This window comes from Vombatus ursinus, unplaced genomic scaffold, assembly GCF_900497805.2.
Source record: "Vombatus ursinus unplaced genomic scaffold, bare-nosed wombat genome assembly UNPS02014818.1, whole genome shotgun sequence".
In the NCBI taxonomy this organism is placed as follows: domain Eukaryota; kingdom Metazoa; phylum Chordata; class Mammalia; order Diprotodontia; family Vombatidae; genus Vombatus; species Vombatus ursinus.
The window spans coordinates 47,978,763-47,994,852 of record NW_020954596.1 but is presented as its reverse complement, the minus strand read 5'-3'; the positions used below and the strand labels follow the sequence as shown (position 1 = coordinate 47,994,852).

At 36.6% G+C, this 16,090-nt stretch overlaps 1 protein-coding gene across 3 annotated transcripts in view; it reads left to right on the top strand.

Annotated features, from left to right (window-relative positions):
* Positions 1-16,090, top strand: part of TMEM156 (transmembrane protein 156) — a 50,109-nt gene that overhangs the window by 14,468 nt on the left and 19,551 nt on the right. For all 3 annotated transcript variants that reach the window (XR_003566806.1, XM_027836163.1, XM_027836164.1), the window contains exons 2-4: positions 3,114-3,386; positions 6,871-7,128; positions 9,749-9,868. Coding sequence is in view for 2 of the 3 variants with exons in the window: in XM_027836163.1 (XP_027691964.1) it covers positions 3,114-3,386; positions 6,871-7,128; positions 9,749-9,868 (651 nt within the window). In the remaining variant the exon portion in view is untranslated. The remainder of the gene's footprint in view (positions 1-3,113; positions 3,387-6,870; positions 7,129-9,748; positions 9,869-16,090) is intronic.

Genomic DNA, 16,090 nt, shown 5'->3' with positions numbered 1-16,090 from the left:
CCTGGTTTCCCGGGGCTGTGGCTGTGGTGGCATAGCCTGATCTGGACTTTGTGCCACTCTCACCCAGCTGTAACAGACCCTTCCTGCTGACCTTCTAAGCTGTTTTTGGTGTCTGTGGACTGAGAGGTCTGGAAACTGCCACTGCTGCCAGTGATTCAGTCATCCTGAGGGGCTCAGTCTGCAGTGGCACCATCCTGCTCTGGACCTTGCTCCTCTCTCACCCTGGTGCGACAGACTTTTCCTGCCAGCCTTCCAAGTTGTCTTGGGCTAGAAATCTGTTTCATTCCATCTTTTTGTGGGTTATGATGCTCTAGAATTTGTTTAGAGTCATTTTTAAAGGCATTTGGAGGGGTTTGGGGGAAAGCTCAGGTGAGTCCCTGCCTTTACTCTGCTATCTTGGCTCCACCTCTAGGCCTTACCATTTTCAAAGTGCTTATATACACATTCTCTCATTTGAGTTTCATAGCAACCCTGTGAAGCAGACAGGGAAAATGATATCCTCACCAATTTATACATGAGGAAACTGAGGCTTAGGAAAGACGTGGCTTTCCCAAGGTCATGCAATTACTAAGCATCACTACCGAGATTTGACTGTGGTACTCCTGACTCCCTTTCGTTGTACTTTCCTCACACATTGTTCTACTTCTCATTAATTTGCCTGTATCTGATATTTGGTTTGTTACACTCTCAGAGACTGAAGAGACCTTGGAGGTTTTCTAGTCCAACCTGTAACTAAATGGGGATTCCCATAAGTCACGTAGAACAAATGGTCATATACTTTCTCCAAGAAGAACACCAGCTCTTATAGAATTATTGTCTAAAGCTCTCATCTCCATCTTGTATTTTTGAAGTGGGTTTTCAGAACACAAGTGAAGGAAATTACATTTATTCCCAATAAATTTCATATTAAGGGTTACACAAGATTCCTTTTTAAGTACAACCACAAAGATAACTTTGATCAATGAGCCTCTTATTATTGCCAAAAGAATCATAAAAGAAGGAGACATATTTTTTCCAAAGATGTTTGCCACTGTCATGTATGATACTTTGGACAAAGTCTACATGGAAGAATAATTCCTAAAGAAGTAATGTCCTTCGAATGTTCCTGTTTGTGGATGATCTTATGATAATTTTATAAGAGTGCATTACAGGGCCTTCTCAATGAAATCCATGCCAGGGAAAGACAAAGCTAAGAAAGAAAATGACCAATATCCTTAATGAATATCAACATTAAAGTATTGAATAAAACATTAACAAATCAGTTAGAGCAACACATTAAAAATATTCACTATGGCCAGGTTGGATCTATGCCATGAATGCAGAATTGGTTCATTATTAGGAAAGCTATAAACATAACAGACTATATAAATATCAAGGATAAATATCACATGATTATATACTAATAAATTGCAGAAGATTTTTTGATGAAATACAACACCAATTTCTGTTAAAACATTAAAAAACATGGGAAGATGGAATTTCCCTTACTATGATATATCTACTAGATTTCAGTATCTATTAAAACCAAGAGCTAACATTTTATGTTATGGACAAACGCCAGAGTCCTTTACAACATGAACAAAGGTAAAAAATAGGATATCCATTATCATCATTTTTTTATAGTTCTATTAATATTAAGTATATAAATAAGGCAAGAAGAAACTGAAGTAATAAGCATAAGCAAAAAGGAAGCAAAATTGTTACTTTTTACATATGGCATGATTGTTTTCTTAGAGAACTCAGAAGATTCAACTAAAACATTAATTGAAATAATTTCAGCAAAATGGCAGTGTAACATCACATAAAATCATCAGCTTTTCTGTACATTACCAACAGAACTTATGAGGACAAGATACAAAGATAAATTCCATTCAAAATAACTATAGAACCTATAAGATATTTGAGAGTATATCTATCAGTACATACATAAAAACTACAAAATGTTCTTGATAGTATTAAGACATACCTAAATGATTAGAGAGATTGTAATCACTTATCATTGGATCATGTCAATATAATGAAAATGACAATACTGCTTAAATTAGTTTACTTATTCAATGTCATGCCAATCAAACTACCAAAAGATTACTTTATAGAGTTAGAAAAAATAATAACAAAATTTATCTGGAGGAACAGAAGATCAAGACTCTCAAAGGAAATACTGGGGAAAAAAATTAGGGAGGGAACCTAGCAGCACCAGACCTTAAACTGTACTACAAAGGAGTAATTATCCAAATTACTTGGTATGAGTTAAAAAATTTAAAAGTTGGTCAGTGGAACAATTTAGAAATAAAACATACAAAAGCAAAAGAATCTAGTAACCTAGTGTTCAATAAACTCAAAGATGCTCATCACTGGAGTAAGAATTTTATCCAAAAAAAACTGCTATGAAAACTGGAAAGTAAAATGGAAGAAATAAAGTTTAAATCATGATTTCACACCATATGCCACAATAACTTCTAGATGGACAGATAACCTATATCTAAAAGGTCACATCATATATATGAATGAAGAAAATACCTGATACAACTTCAGGGAAAGAGTTTGTAACCAGACAAATGATAGAAGATCATAAAAGCTAAAATGGATAACTTTGACATCATAAAATTGAAAAGCCTTCTGCCCAAGTGAAAATAGATGTAGTTAGAATTATAAAGGAAATAGACAATTGGGAAAAAAATCTGTGTAACAAGTTTCTCTGAAAAAAGTCTGACATCCATGATATAAGAAACTGATTCAAATATATAAAAATGGCAACCAAACACCAACAGATAAATGGCCAAAGGATATGAATAGGTAGTTCTCAAAGAAAGAAATCCAAGCTATCAAAAGGCTTATAAAATGTTCCAAATCACTAATAATCAGAGAACAGCAAATTTAAAACACATGGAGTTTCTAATTCACACCCACCAGTTGTCAAAGACTGTCAACAAACAAAATAATTAAGTGGAGTAGATGCTGTCAATCAATTTGAAAGATATGCCACAGGTAAGCCACAATATTTACAATCTGCCTGGTAATAATTGAAAGTTAACTGCATATTTATTTAGATGCCACACTCTCTATTTCTGTCAATACAAAAGGATTTTTCTTTCTTTCTTTTTTTAATACAGGAAATATTGTGGAATTATCCTGTCTTGACATTAATTTACTAAATAATTTCACTTATCCATTCTCGGAATTCAATATTTCTTTTGTGAACTTCCTGCAACAAGAGAGGGAACATGAGGTTATTGTTCTGGGAATTTCTGCAAAGCACTTTCACTTTCATAATACATCTAAGGTCTGTCCATTAACCTCTCGTGAATTACAACTGTATTCTTCATGTTTGGTGTGTGAATCCAAAGGAACTAAGGATTTTATTCATCAAGAATTAACAACAAAAGGTAACAACAAACTTAAAGAAGTGTGGAAAATGGAAAGAAAAATGATCAATGGTAAATTATTCATTATGTTAAGTATAATTTAAAACAACAAAGATGAAAATAATTTCTATTTTAAGGACAAAGACACTAGGTCATTAAATTAAATGCCAACCATGAGTAATAGACTTAATGATACAACTTCTGATCTTAGAACAGAATTTCACAATTGGAAGTTAACCATAAAGGCCATTTAAGTCAGTCTCCTACTCAAAGAGATATCAGGAGATTGGGTCCCTGCAGGGCTGAAAGGAGAAGACAGATGGAGATCTCGAAACTTGGGGAAGACTTCTAGGAATTTCTTTCCTACCTCTTGCCACTGCGAGGTTAGATGAAAAGATGAGTGTTCATTTCCTTTCCTTAAGAAGTAGTTAGGGGTATTAGAGAAGAGGCAGAGGATAGATGTATATGGCATTGGGATGGCTAAAAGCTGGCATGCATATTATGAGTTCATTAGTCTGAAAGCAAAGGCAGAGGTTATGGTGAATGTGCATTTTGGGTGTGTGTTTTGGCACGGGAACAGTGACTAACATGGGTGAATGTGGCATCATGATCCAATGTATGTAGGGTGAGAGGTGTGAATGAGTCGAGGATAGGAACTTGAGCCTTTGGGAGTGAAGTAGAGAGTGAGAAAGAACGAATAGAGAGTGTAAGGTTGAGTATGGAAGTGGAGGGGGGGAAGGTGGTAGGAATGTGGAGGTTAGGAGTATTTAATACTGGAGGGCTTGTCATGGAGCTGCTTTCCCTATATGATTATCATGGTGTTTGTGCATAGGTAGAATTTATAGTCTGATATTCAGAGCACACTGTACACAGTATTTATGAGTGCAGAGTGAATAATGATTAAGCATGTAAGATCGGCCTTATATTGGTGCCATAAGTTATATGCACTATACAGTTCTGAAAAAGGTTGATTCTCTAGGGACCCTAAGGTCTTTCCTGCCTAAGGTTCCAATTCCATAGTGATGCTATGTCTGGTATAATTCATAGGTCGCTAAGAAGTGGAGGCCCTTGGAGGGCTGGGCTGGGATTGCTTGACTCTCTAGGACACAGGAAAAGTGTTTATTTACTCCTTAAAGTGGTCCCACTCAATCTTTAAGTCAAGATATAGAGACCCACTGGAGGAAGGAGAAATTGTTTTGACTTTTTATGGGCTAAAATGTGAGTTCTTTGTGAGTTACTTTGTTTTGTTGTTGTTAAATAAAGCCTGTCCTATTTTCAGTGTTAGCAAGAATACAGCCAAAACAATCTTCAAAGACACAGGTGTGGCCGTGTCATTCTTCTGCTCAGATGCTTCCTTATTGCCTCTTGGATAAAAAGGAAATATTTCAGCGTGAGATTTATGGCTGTGTGCAATCTGGATCCAACATGCATTTCCAGTTTTATTTTGCTTTATTCTATATTACTTCAGCTTCAAGGAAGCTAAGTGGTGCAGTGGATAGAGTGCCAGGCCTGGTGTCAGGAAGACCTGAGTTCAAATCCAGCCTCAGACCCTTATTAACTGTGTGACCCTGAATAAATCATTTAACCCCGTTTGCCTAAGTTTCCTTATCTGTAAAATGAGCTATAGAAGGAAATGGCAAACCTCTTCAGTGTCTTTGCCAAGAAAACCCTAAGCGGAGTTGTGGAAAGTCAGATATGACTGAAACGACTGAACAATGATCCAGACTGGTTGAGCAGCAGCTATTTTTTGCTCTCAGCATGCCATCTTCTGCCTCCTTGCATTGTCAGGCTGATCCTGCAGCCGTGGAATGCTCTACATCCTCATTTCTGTGTTTCAGAATCCTTAGCTTATTTCAAGGCTCAATTGAGGTACAGCCTTGTTAGTGGAGCTTTCTGATTCTCCTAGATGGAAATGTTTTCTTTCCCCTCAGCATTTTCCTAGAACATCTTGTTTGGTTCTTTCCTCTGCCCTACTTTGTCTTATACTTATTTCTGTATTGTGTTATCATGCTCATCAATGTATGAGCCATCGTCACTCAAGTAGAATAATTTAAAATTTTTTGTCTTTGTATTTCCAGTACCTGGAGAGGCAGGGAAACATACTGGAGAGAGAGAGAGAGAGAGAGAGAGAGAGAGAGAGAGAGAGAGAGAGAGAGAGAGAATTAGAATCAAGGAGACCTGTGCTCAAGTCCTTTCACTGGCATATACTGGCTGTGTTATTCTAGGCAAGTCATTTGATCTCTCAGTATCAGAGGAAATTTTAAGAATATAACTAGTTATAGATGAGTTGGCACTTTGTACTGCTGGAGGGAGTTTCCACACCCAGGAGTCCCTATACTGATCACATCTCATACTTAGTCCTCTTCCTAATATCCATCCTACTTTGGGTTAAATAAGAGCCACAAAGCAAATTGGACAGAATTCCATAGTGTCAGGCCACTAGGCAGATTTTCAAGGTTGGCTGATCACTCTCTCCCTTCTTCAAAAGGGCAAAAAGTATTTGTTACCCCAGAGAACATCAGGCAAATATGATCAATTGCTCTTTGAGGATGGTCAATTCTGCTCCAATTGTACAACTTCATTTATTTTATATGTGTTTACTATCTTTTCATTTTATTCTCTCTCAATTGAGAAATTTGAAAAAGTAAAATTAAAATAAAGCCTTTATAATGGTCATAGTGCAGCAAAACAAATTTCCACATTGGCAATTTCCAAAAATGTGTATTTCATTCAGTATTTTTAAATCCCTCACCTTTTTGGCAGGAGATCGAGTAGCGTTTTTGCCTTTCTTTGTATCCCAAGTGCTTAGCACAGTACCTGGCCCATAGTATCAAATGAGTTAACGTATATAAAGCTCTTTGCAAACATCAAAGTGCTACATAAGATAGCTAGTAGTAGTAGCAGTAACAGTATCAGTAGCAGCAGCAGCAGCAGGATTATGAGTAAGCACCTAATAAATGCTTATTGATTGATTGATTGACCAACTGGCTTTAACACTTTATTTTATTTTATTTTTTAAAATTAATTTATTTTGAATTATCAACAATCACTTCCATAAGCTTCTGAGCTTGAAATTTTTCTCCCCTTCCCTCCTCACCTCCTTCTTCAAGAGGGTGTGCAATCTGATATAGGCTACACATATACATTCCTATTAAACTTATTTTCACATTAGTGATGTTGTAAGAATTAGAGCCAGTAGGAGGAACCACCAGAAAGAGGAAACGAAACACAACAGAAGAAACAAATAGCAAATAGTATGCCTCGATCTGCATTCAAACTCCATAGTTCTTTCTCTGGATGTGGATAGCATTTTCCATCATGAGACCTTTGGAGATGTCTTAGATCCTTGCATTGCTGTGGTTGTACCATTTTGAAAACTTAATCTCCTTTAGTTAAATTTCCAGTGAAGACCATTCATTCAAAGTTCTTTCTTAAGCAAAAATGAGGTTGTATTGAGTTTTCACGTGTAAGTCCCTTGTAGGACATAATTCTATTCTTCTTCTAGTTTCCGTAATGAATGACTCGATGGAAATGAAAGCTGAGAATTTTCTTCCACTTCATGTAATTTCCAACTTCACTGTGGTTCCTGTAGTTGATGACCTGGGAGGATATGACACTACTTGTGTAGTGAAACTCCATCTCTCAAATTCTACTGCCGGGAAAGACCCAATGAAGACAACTTTGCTAAATAGCTCTCACAGAAGTATGCAAAGCCTGAACAACTGCAATCAGGTTTCTCTGCAACTTGAAATGGAGCCAGGAAGTAAGTTATTGAAAGGAATTAGAAGGAAACTTGGAGACATGGCTTCTGGTAATATTTGAGTACAACTAAGAAATTAAAATTCTCTTACCATTTTCCCATTAAAGCCAAATATGAGAACAAATTCATGAATAAAAGAATAGGGGCTGAGATTGAAAATTGCTTTCATTTATGCCTTAAACATAGGCAGAATGAGCCTCCTATCTGGTGTGATTGGAGGACTCTGAGAAAGTCCTCTTCCCCTAGACTTAAAAGAAAATCTCCTTTCTCATATATTGCTGATGCTTGAAAACCCAACATTAGAGATTTGCTCTTTGACTATATTGACTTCAGTCTTTTGACTGACTTGAATTCCCTCTGCTGATACTGATCCTTCATCTTGTGCTGGTCCTGTCCACATCCTCCCATATATCCTGCACAGGGGGTCTCCAGTGTATTTTGGAGACCTTTTCCTAGATCCTTTGATCTAGGGATCTAGGGATTAGCAGCCAATGTGTGCTGCCCACTGGTTGTCCTCGTGCTTGCCAGGCAGTAGTGAATCCTTTGAGTGTTCTGCAACTTTAATCTTTTGTAGGCTGAAACTAGGCTCCATGACTTGTATTGTGTCTCCTCTATTAGAATGGAAATACCACTGGCAGGGCAGTGGGTAATCCATTATTATATATGAAACATGTAAGTGTATATAACATATTGGTTGGAATTATTTGGGCTGCTAGTTTTCCTCCCCAACCAGTCGTGATTAGAGCACTGAAGGAATGAATGGGAGTTTGGATGAAGGCAAAGGAAGATAGGATTTTTAAGCATGAGGAAATGCTTAAGGAGGAAGGTACAGCCTTGGGTGGGGTGCCACAATGGGCATCCAGAGGACACTGATGCCATTGGGAGAGAAGTGCTAGAAGAATGAAGATATTTCAAAGATACATTTTACCTACTTTATATATCTGCCTAAGTGCCATGAGAAGACCTTTATTCTGGGGGAAAAAACATGCTTTGCTTCATACAGAAAAGTATCTTATCTATCTAGGAAGTACATCAGTCTTTTAAATTAGGAAGCAGTCAGAGAAAGTTGAAAGATGTAAGAGTATGGAATATGGATATAAAAAAACTACATTTTTCTATGAACATTTATGTATAACTACATTGATTTTTGGGTTTTTCCCAAGCATAAGACACAAAATAAACCTTCCTGCTGTTTAATATTTTGCTATAAAGAAAAATTCATTTAGCATTCATGGAGAATCTATAAATTCTAAGCTTATATGGAGTGAAATGGTTATCTACTTGTCTCCTTTGGCCCCATAACTCAGAAAGATAATAGTGATTTACATAAGAGATTCCAATGTACTGGGAAAATATAAGTACATTTTTTCATGTTTTGAGAAAATCTGTGCATAAGTGAACTTTGGCTAGCCTCTCCTTAAGGGAGTTGGCAATAAATATTCAATTTTTTTTTTTGAAAAATGGAAAAGTGAATTTAATCTGCAGAAATGAAGTGTTTTATGTATGAGCCAAGGTACTTATTTTGTTCTGTGCATCTGTCCTGTCCAAAATTTAACACCTTGCTTTCCCCCAATTCACAAATAGAGTAACAATGAAGTACTTGCCCTGGGGGGAAGTACTTGCTCCTGTGGAAACAGAGCTTTCTATAGTCTGGGAGTCTTTTTTCTTGGATCTTCAGATTTAACTCTACCCATATGATGTGTGGGGGTAGCAAGGTGTGAGAGTGGATGGGCCTGGAGTCAGGAAGAACTGAATTCAAATCTGATTGCAGACGCTTACCAGCTGTGTGAAGCTGAGCAAGTCACTTAACCCTGTTTGCCTGGTTTCCTCATCTGTAAAATGAGGTAGAGAAGGAAATGGCAAACTACTTCAGTATCTTTGCCAAGAAAACCCCAAATGGGATCATGAAGAGTTGGACACAACTGAACAACAAGAACAAATATGATGTGTGACATTGACATAATTGTAGTATTCAGAATTTAAGGGCAAAAACAGAGTGGCCACTCCCCCATTTGGGGAAACTGTTTTCTCATAGACTGATTCATCAATCTATTATCATTGTTTTATTGGTTATATTACTTTATTTAAATACTAGAAATGTTATCACATAAAACTCAACAATAGGTTTTCCTGTCCTGAAAGCAATATTTAGCATTTGTCTTATGATGATACTGTTCACACGAGGAATCTCATATTGGGATTTCAATTCAATTTGTTTCACAACTATGAAGCACCTACTATGTGTTGGCCACCACACTAAGTACTAGGGATATGACAAAAAACAACATAGTCCCTGCCCTCAAGGATTTTACATTTCTATTTTCAGTGAAAGAAATGATAGCAAAATTTAGTATTAAATTCATAGGAAATATAATCATAAGCTTTTACAGATGAAAGAGAATATAGTTAGAGATCATCAGTTTCCATTACTTCGTTTTACAGATGAAGAAATTCTGGCACAGAAAAGATTTGCTGGAGATCACACAGGTAGTTAGTGGCAGAGCTAGGAATAGAGTTTAAATTTCTTCATTCCAGTACAACATATTACAACTACTTCTTAGCTCTTGATACATTTTACTGTACATTTAAACATATTTGTTTTCTAACCCTTCCCTCCCAACAGATTCTACTTGTACCATGAGGATCACCTGGTATGTTTTAGTTTTATTAGTTTTCATATTTCTGATCATCTTCATTGCCTACAAAATATTCCAAGAAAACAGAAGAGTTTGGACTTGGCAGAGTAAGTATTGAAAGCTAAATCCACATTGTGCTAAAATCTATTGATTTTAGGATCTTAGTCTTTAGCCATGGATTTAATTTCTATTTCAATTTTAATCTAAATAGTATGACAGAAACTAGGTGTAGACCAACATCTCACACCATATACCAAGATAAGGTCAAAATGGATACATGATTTACACCTTAAGCACCTTACAGCACACCTTAAGTGATACCTTAAGCAAATAAGGAGAGCATGGAATAGTATACCTGTCAGATCTGTAGGTAAGGGAAGATTTAGGACCAAACAAGATATAAAGAGCATTATAAAATGTAAAATTGATAATTTTGATTATGTGAAATTAAAAAGGTTTTGTATAAACAAAACCAGTGCAACCAAAATTAGAAGGAAAGCAGAAAACTGGGTGAAATTTTTTATAGCAAATATCTCTGATAAAGGTCTCAGTTCTCAAATATATAGAGAACTTAGTCAAATTTATAAGAATATGTCATTCTCCAGTTGATAAATGGTCAAAGGATATGAACAGGCAGATTTCAAAGAAATCAAAACTATCTATAATCATATGAAAAAATGCTCTAAATCTCTGTTGATTAGAGAAATGCAAATTAAATGAACTCTAAGGTACCACCTCACATCTATCAGACTAATATGACAAAAAAGGAAAATGATAAATGTTGGGGGGAATGTTTGAAAACTGGGACACTAATGCACTGTTGGTGGAGTTGTGAACTGATCTAGTCATTCTGGAGAGCAATTTGGAACTATGCCCAAAGGGCCATAAAATTGTGCATACCCTGTGATCCAGCAATACCATTGCTAGGTTTGTATCCCAAAGAGATAAGAAAAAAAAAGGAGAAAAGAACCTATTTCTACAAAAATATTTATAGCAGCTCTTTCTGTGGTGGCTAAGAATTGGAAATCAAGGAGATGCCCAACAATTGGGGAATGGCTGAATAAGTTGTGGTATATGATTGCAATGGAGTATTATTGTGCTATAAGATATGATAAGCAGGATGATTTCAGAAAAACCTGGAAAGACTTACATGAACTAATACAAAGTGAAGTGAACAGAACCAGGAGAACATTGTACACAGTAACAGGAATATTGTATGATGAAGAATTATGAAAAACTTGGCTACTCTGATCAATACAATGATCCAAGACAATTCCAAAGGATTCATGATGAAAAATGCTGTCTGCCCCCAGAGAAAAAGCTAATGTTGTCTGAATAGAGACTGAGGCATACTATTTTCTTATCAGATTAAAGTTAGAATTTGTAATTCAGAACTTTAAAAAAATGTTAAAAATTGTTTTTATATGTAATTAGGAAAAAAATAAAATACATTGAAAAAAAAGAAAAGCATGTAAATGTGACCTGCTATTAAAAATTAATCAATATGTCACTCTGAGCCAACTTGAGCTCATTCAGAATAAACTATATAAGTTAAAAATTTTTTAGTCTAGATCTTTCTGCAATTTTTAAAATGTAAAAACATTTATGGCTTTGCCATAAACTTGTCCACAGGTAATGGGCAGGTATGTGACCGTGGAGGGGCAACTACCTGAGCAAAATTAATATTATGCCATATCATTTGATAATTAATATTACTCTGTAATCCTTCCTTTTCCCCTTTTGGTCAAAACTCCCTCTCTTAGCCTAGCTCAAAAGGACTTCTCCCATTCAGAACTAAGGCTTGGTGGAGGGATGTAATTACTCCTAATCCCTAACCTTTTTAAAGTGAAACAGCCCCCCTCCCCTTCTCTTTACCCCTTAGACAGAGAACTAGCTTGGGCTAGGCCCTACCCTAGAGAGACTCTACAATCCTTGAGTCTCCTTTTCAAGGTTACAGATGACTTGGTCTCCAAGGGGGAGACCTCATGGAGATGGTTTAGATTTTTTTTCCTAGTAGTTTTTTCTAGATTGTTGGAGGAAATTGGCTGTCATAAGCCAATTGGCACTCCTTAATTGCCAGAGAGGGGTGCGATCAGCCAACTCACTCCCCCCCCCACTACAAACTAATTCTATCACTTGAAGATTACTGCCACCTCCCAATGATGAAGTAATTGGGAGGAGCTGAAATAACTTTCAACTCACCCCGTTTAAATAACTACCAATCAGGATTGTCTTGTCTTTGCCAAGGAGGTCCAAATGATGTACTGTCAGGCCAATCAGAAGGAAGACATAACCTAGAAAAAAAGACCCTGTAGGCTCTCACTATGGGTCTTTGGTCATGGAGAGAGACCAACGACCTATTTTATTGGTTACTGCTAGCCTAACTAATACATTAGCCATGCTCAGGTTCCCAGGTTTATTGCTGAGGTGTTCATGGGTCATTGTTAACAAAACAATATCTTGCCCTGGAGAAGCCTGGGCTTCAACTTCATTTTAATGCTACATACCATTTGTGAAATCACAGATCAGTTAGGGTCTTGTCGGTCAGATTGATAAAACCCGGACAGTTTACTATAGGTGATTTTGGATGTTTTTCTCAAATTTCTACCAAACTAGAGTTGTGTCAAGGCCACAATGGGAAGCCTAAGGAGAACTGGACATATCAGTATGGATATGTACTGCTTTCTTAAAAGCAGTTTCCAGGGAAATTATGAATTTTCTGAGCCAGAAGATGAAGAAGGGGAAAAAGAAAGGGAAATCTGTGGGCCCCAAATCTCTGAAAGCAAAATGCAATGGCTTCACAGTGTTGTCTAGAGTTGGTTTTCATTCCAATTGTGTGGAAATGACACGGCAGATGTTGGAATCAAGTCTAGTGTAGAAAGAGTACTGGATTTAAGAAAGGTCATGAAATATTGATATAGACCTCATTTCTACTATTTGAATATTATAATCACAATCACAACCACTTTGAATTATCTTTTCCCCAGAGCTAAACATCCCCATCCCCTTCAACTGATCATTGAATGACATCATTTCCTGTTTCCTCAATATCCTTACTGCTGTCCTAAAAGATTGCTTCTACTTGCAATCTTCTTAAAATTTGGTGTCCAGAGCTGAACACTTCAGATGGGGTCGCGATGCTGCCTTCTTCCTTGTGCTAGACTCTAAGCCTCTCTTCCTATTAGCTTTTGGGGGCTGCCATGTTGCATTGTTGAGCCTGCAATTCTCTAAAACCCCTGAATTTTTTCACTCAAACTGTTATTTATCCTATTCACCCATTTGTACTTACAAAGTTGATTTTTGGAACTAATATTTTTGTTAATTTTTTTTTTCTTTTAATGATGTCTAGTGTAGACATGAGGAGAAGGGAAGCAGGGGAAGCAAGTATCTGTAAAGCACCTAGTTGATGCCAGGCATTGTGTTAAATGCCTTACAAATATTTTCTCATTTGGTCCTCACAACAACCCTGGGAAGTAGGTGCTAGTGTTACCCCATTTTACAGTTTAGCAAACTGAGACATACAGGTGATATGACTTGCTCAGATCACATTGTAATGACCAGATTGCAGCATACAGCTAGTTACTGGATTTGAACACAGGTTTTCTGATTCTAGGCCCAGTGTTCTATTCCCTGTACCTCCTAGATGCCTATATAGGTACACAAAACTCTAAGAATGCATCACACAAAAATACTTTTATATAAGTCAGATTGTTTGACCAAAGAGATCATTTTGATAAATATTTTCTTGCATATCCATGAGGATTTCATATTATATCTATATAGGAACTCAAATCACTCTGGCTCTCATTGATTGGCTAACAATAGGTCCCAGCCCAAGCCCCAACTAGTGGTTGTTGTTTGGGCCCTGATTGATTCAGAGTAAATAGCAATTGTTTCTGTTTTGGCCAGAAATCCTGAGGATTTTCCCCTCCCAGATTGATTTTTTTTTTTAACTAGGTAAAAAAAGTTATTCTTTGTCTCATTTCTTACCTAGCCTTAATCATTGAATGGGCACTGCCTCAGTCAAACTGAGACCTGGGAAAGACCTTAGCTTAAAAAGACCAAGATGTCCCACTCTATCTGGAGCCATCTCCAGTCATTCTGATCTATATCTTGCCAGTGGGCCCAGATGGCTTCAGAGGAGAAAGTGAGACTGGTGAGTTTGCACAGCCTTCCTTCACTTAAATCCACTTCACTTGCAAATCATGCCATCACCTTCCTGATGCCATGGTCCTCTTCCAGAAATGACAATGATTTTATAGACTTGAAAAGTTATCCTTAGAGCAAGTGGATTGCCCTTGGCCTTATAGTATCCAAAGCTGATGTGTTAAGAGAAACGAATGAATGAGAGGTATTATGATGAAATGGGATGAACCGAGGGTCTATCAGGGGTGGGGAACCTGCAGCCTCAAGGCCACATGTGGCCCTCTAGGTCCTGTGGCCCTTTGACTGAATCCAAACTTCACAGAACAACTCTTGAGGACTTGTTTTATTAGATTTGACTCATTGTTTTAGCCTACAGAAACTTTTTTGGGAGGTCCTGATTCTGATGTGTGTGTTAGCTGTCCCTTGAGCTTCATATAATCTGAAAATTTGTTAAGCTTGCCATTTATGCTTTCATCCAATTCAATGGTTACAGATGTTAAACAGCATAACTGCAAAGAATCAATGTGGTACAGTGACTAGAACATTGGGTCAAAACTCAGGCAGACCTGACTTCCCTCCCACCCAAGGCTCTAATCTGTGGTGTGATCCTAGCCAAATCATTTAACTTCTCACAACAGTTTCCACCTCTGCGAGATTGTTGCCAGGCTCAAAAAGAATGCTTTGTAAAGACAAAACAATAAATGAATGTCAGTTATTTTGTCCCTAGTACACTCCACATGGAGACCTCCCTCCAAGTTGAATTATTTTGAAGTTTTCCCTCTATATGAGGGAATAAAGTGTCCCTTTACAAATAATGGAAGATATACACATACGTGCTTCTATATGATACATACATATACACACACATATAGACATGTATACAATGTACATAATATACATATCCATGTGATATAAGATATACCTGATGTATGCATATATGTATGTATATATGTGTGTATATGTACATACATTCATATATATATTTCCATTATATATAAAGGGATACTTTACTCTCTTATTTGAGGAAAAACTTCATAATAATTCAATTTGGTGGGAAGTCTCTGGTGGAGTATACCAGGGATAAAATAACAACTGTTATTTATATTTATGTATATATTATGAAAGCAAAGTGATTTTAAGTAATTATTACTATTAAAGTTAATAAGTTATTATTACTATTAATTAATATTCTTTCATCCTATCTATGAACTAGAAGGTAGCCAAAACTAGAAAGATGAAATCAGAATCTTTAGAAGAGTATACCAATTTAATTCCATTCAACAAACATTTATTAAGCACTTACTTTGTTCAAGGCATTATCCTACACGCTAGGGATACAAAAATAAAAATGAAACATGATAGGCATGTCTCACTATGTTTGTGGTACTATATGCAAAGGCCTAGGCTAGTTATAATTGAATGCTAATAATAGGGGAAACCTAAATCTGTTTGAAAATCAAATTGTGTTCTGTTTAAATTTTTGAAAGCATGTTTTAGGGGGGATAGTGTCTGGTCTTTGATGCAGAGATTGATTGGATGGCAAAACTTCTGGAAGTCTGCAGCAGTTACTAAAGATTGGCAGTAGAATGAAACACAAGACATCCTAGACTAGAAAATTAGGAATCCTGTTCTCTATACTGTGATTAATAATTAGCTATGTAATCATGGACTAGTCACTTCAGCTTTCTGAGCCTCAGTTTCCTCATCTGTACAATGAGGGAATTATACTATATGATCTCTGAGGTCCTTCCCAGCTCTAAAATTTTATGATTTTCAGAAATTATATGCCGATTTCTAGATGGGACAAAAGCCACTATCTCATGATTGGAAGGAGAAGTCCCACTACTGCTTTCATATTCATATGATGTTTAAAATTTTTTTCTTTTAATTTGAGTTAAGGTGAGTAGAACAAGAAACCAGGTGGGGCAGAAAGATGCATTCAGCACAAAGCAAGTTTCTTCCTTGTGCGTAAAAAGACTGAGCAGTACTGCATAAGTACCCTGCATAAATACCAGCTAGAAAAGTAAGAACATTAAATATGGGGCAAAGCACAAAGTGGCTTTTTTAGTCTAAGTTTATCTGAGACCCTTTCAATTCTAGATACAAAAAACCTTATATTCAACATACGTTCTTTTGATTCTAAGATAAAGCTTGGCAAAAGCTTAAGATTGTTTTCTACTTAG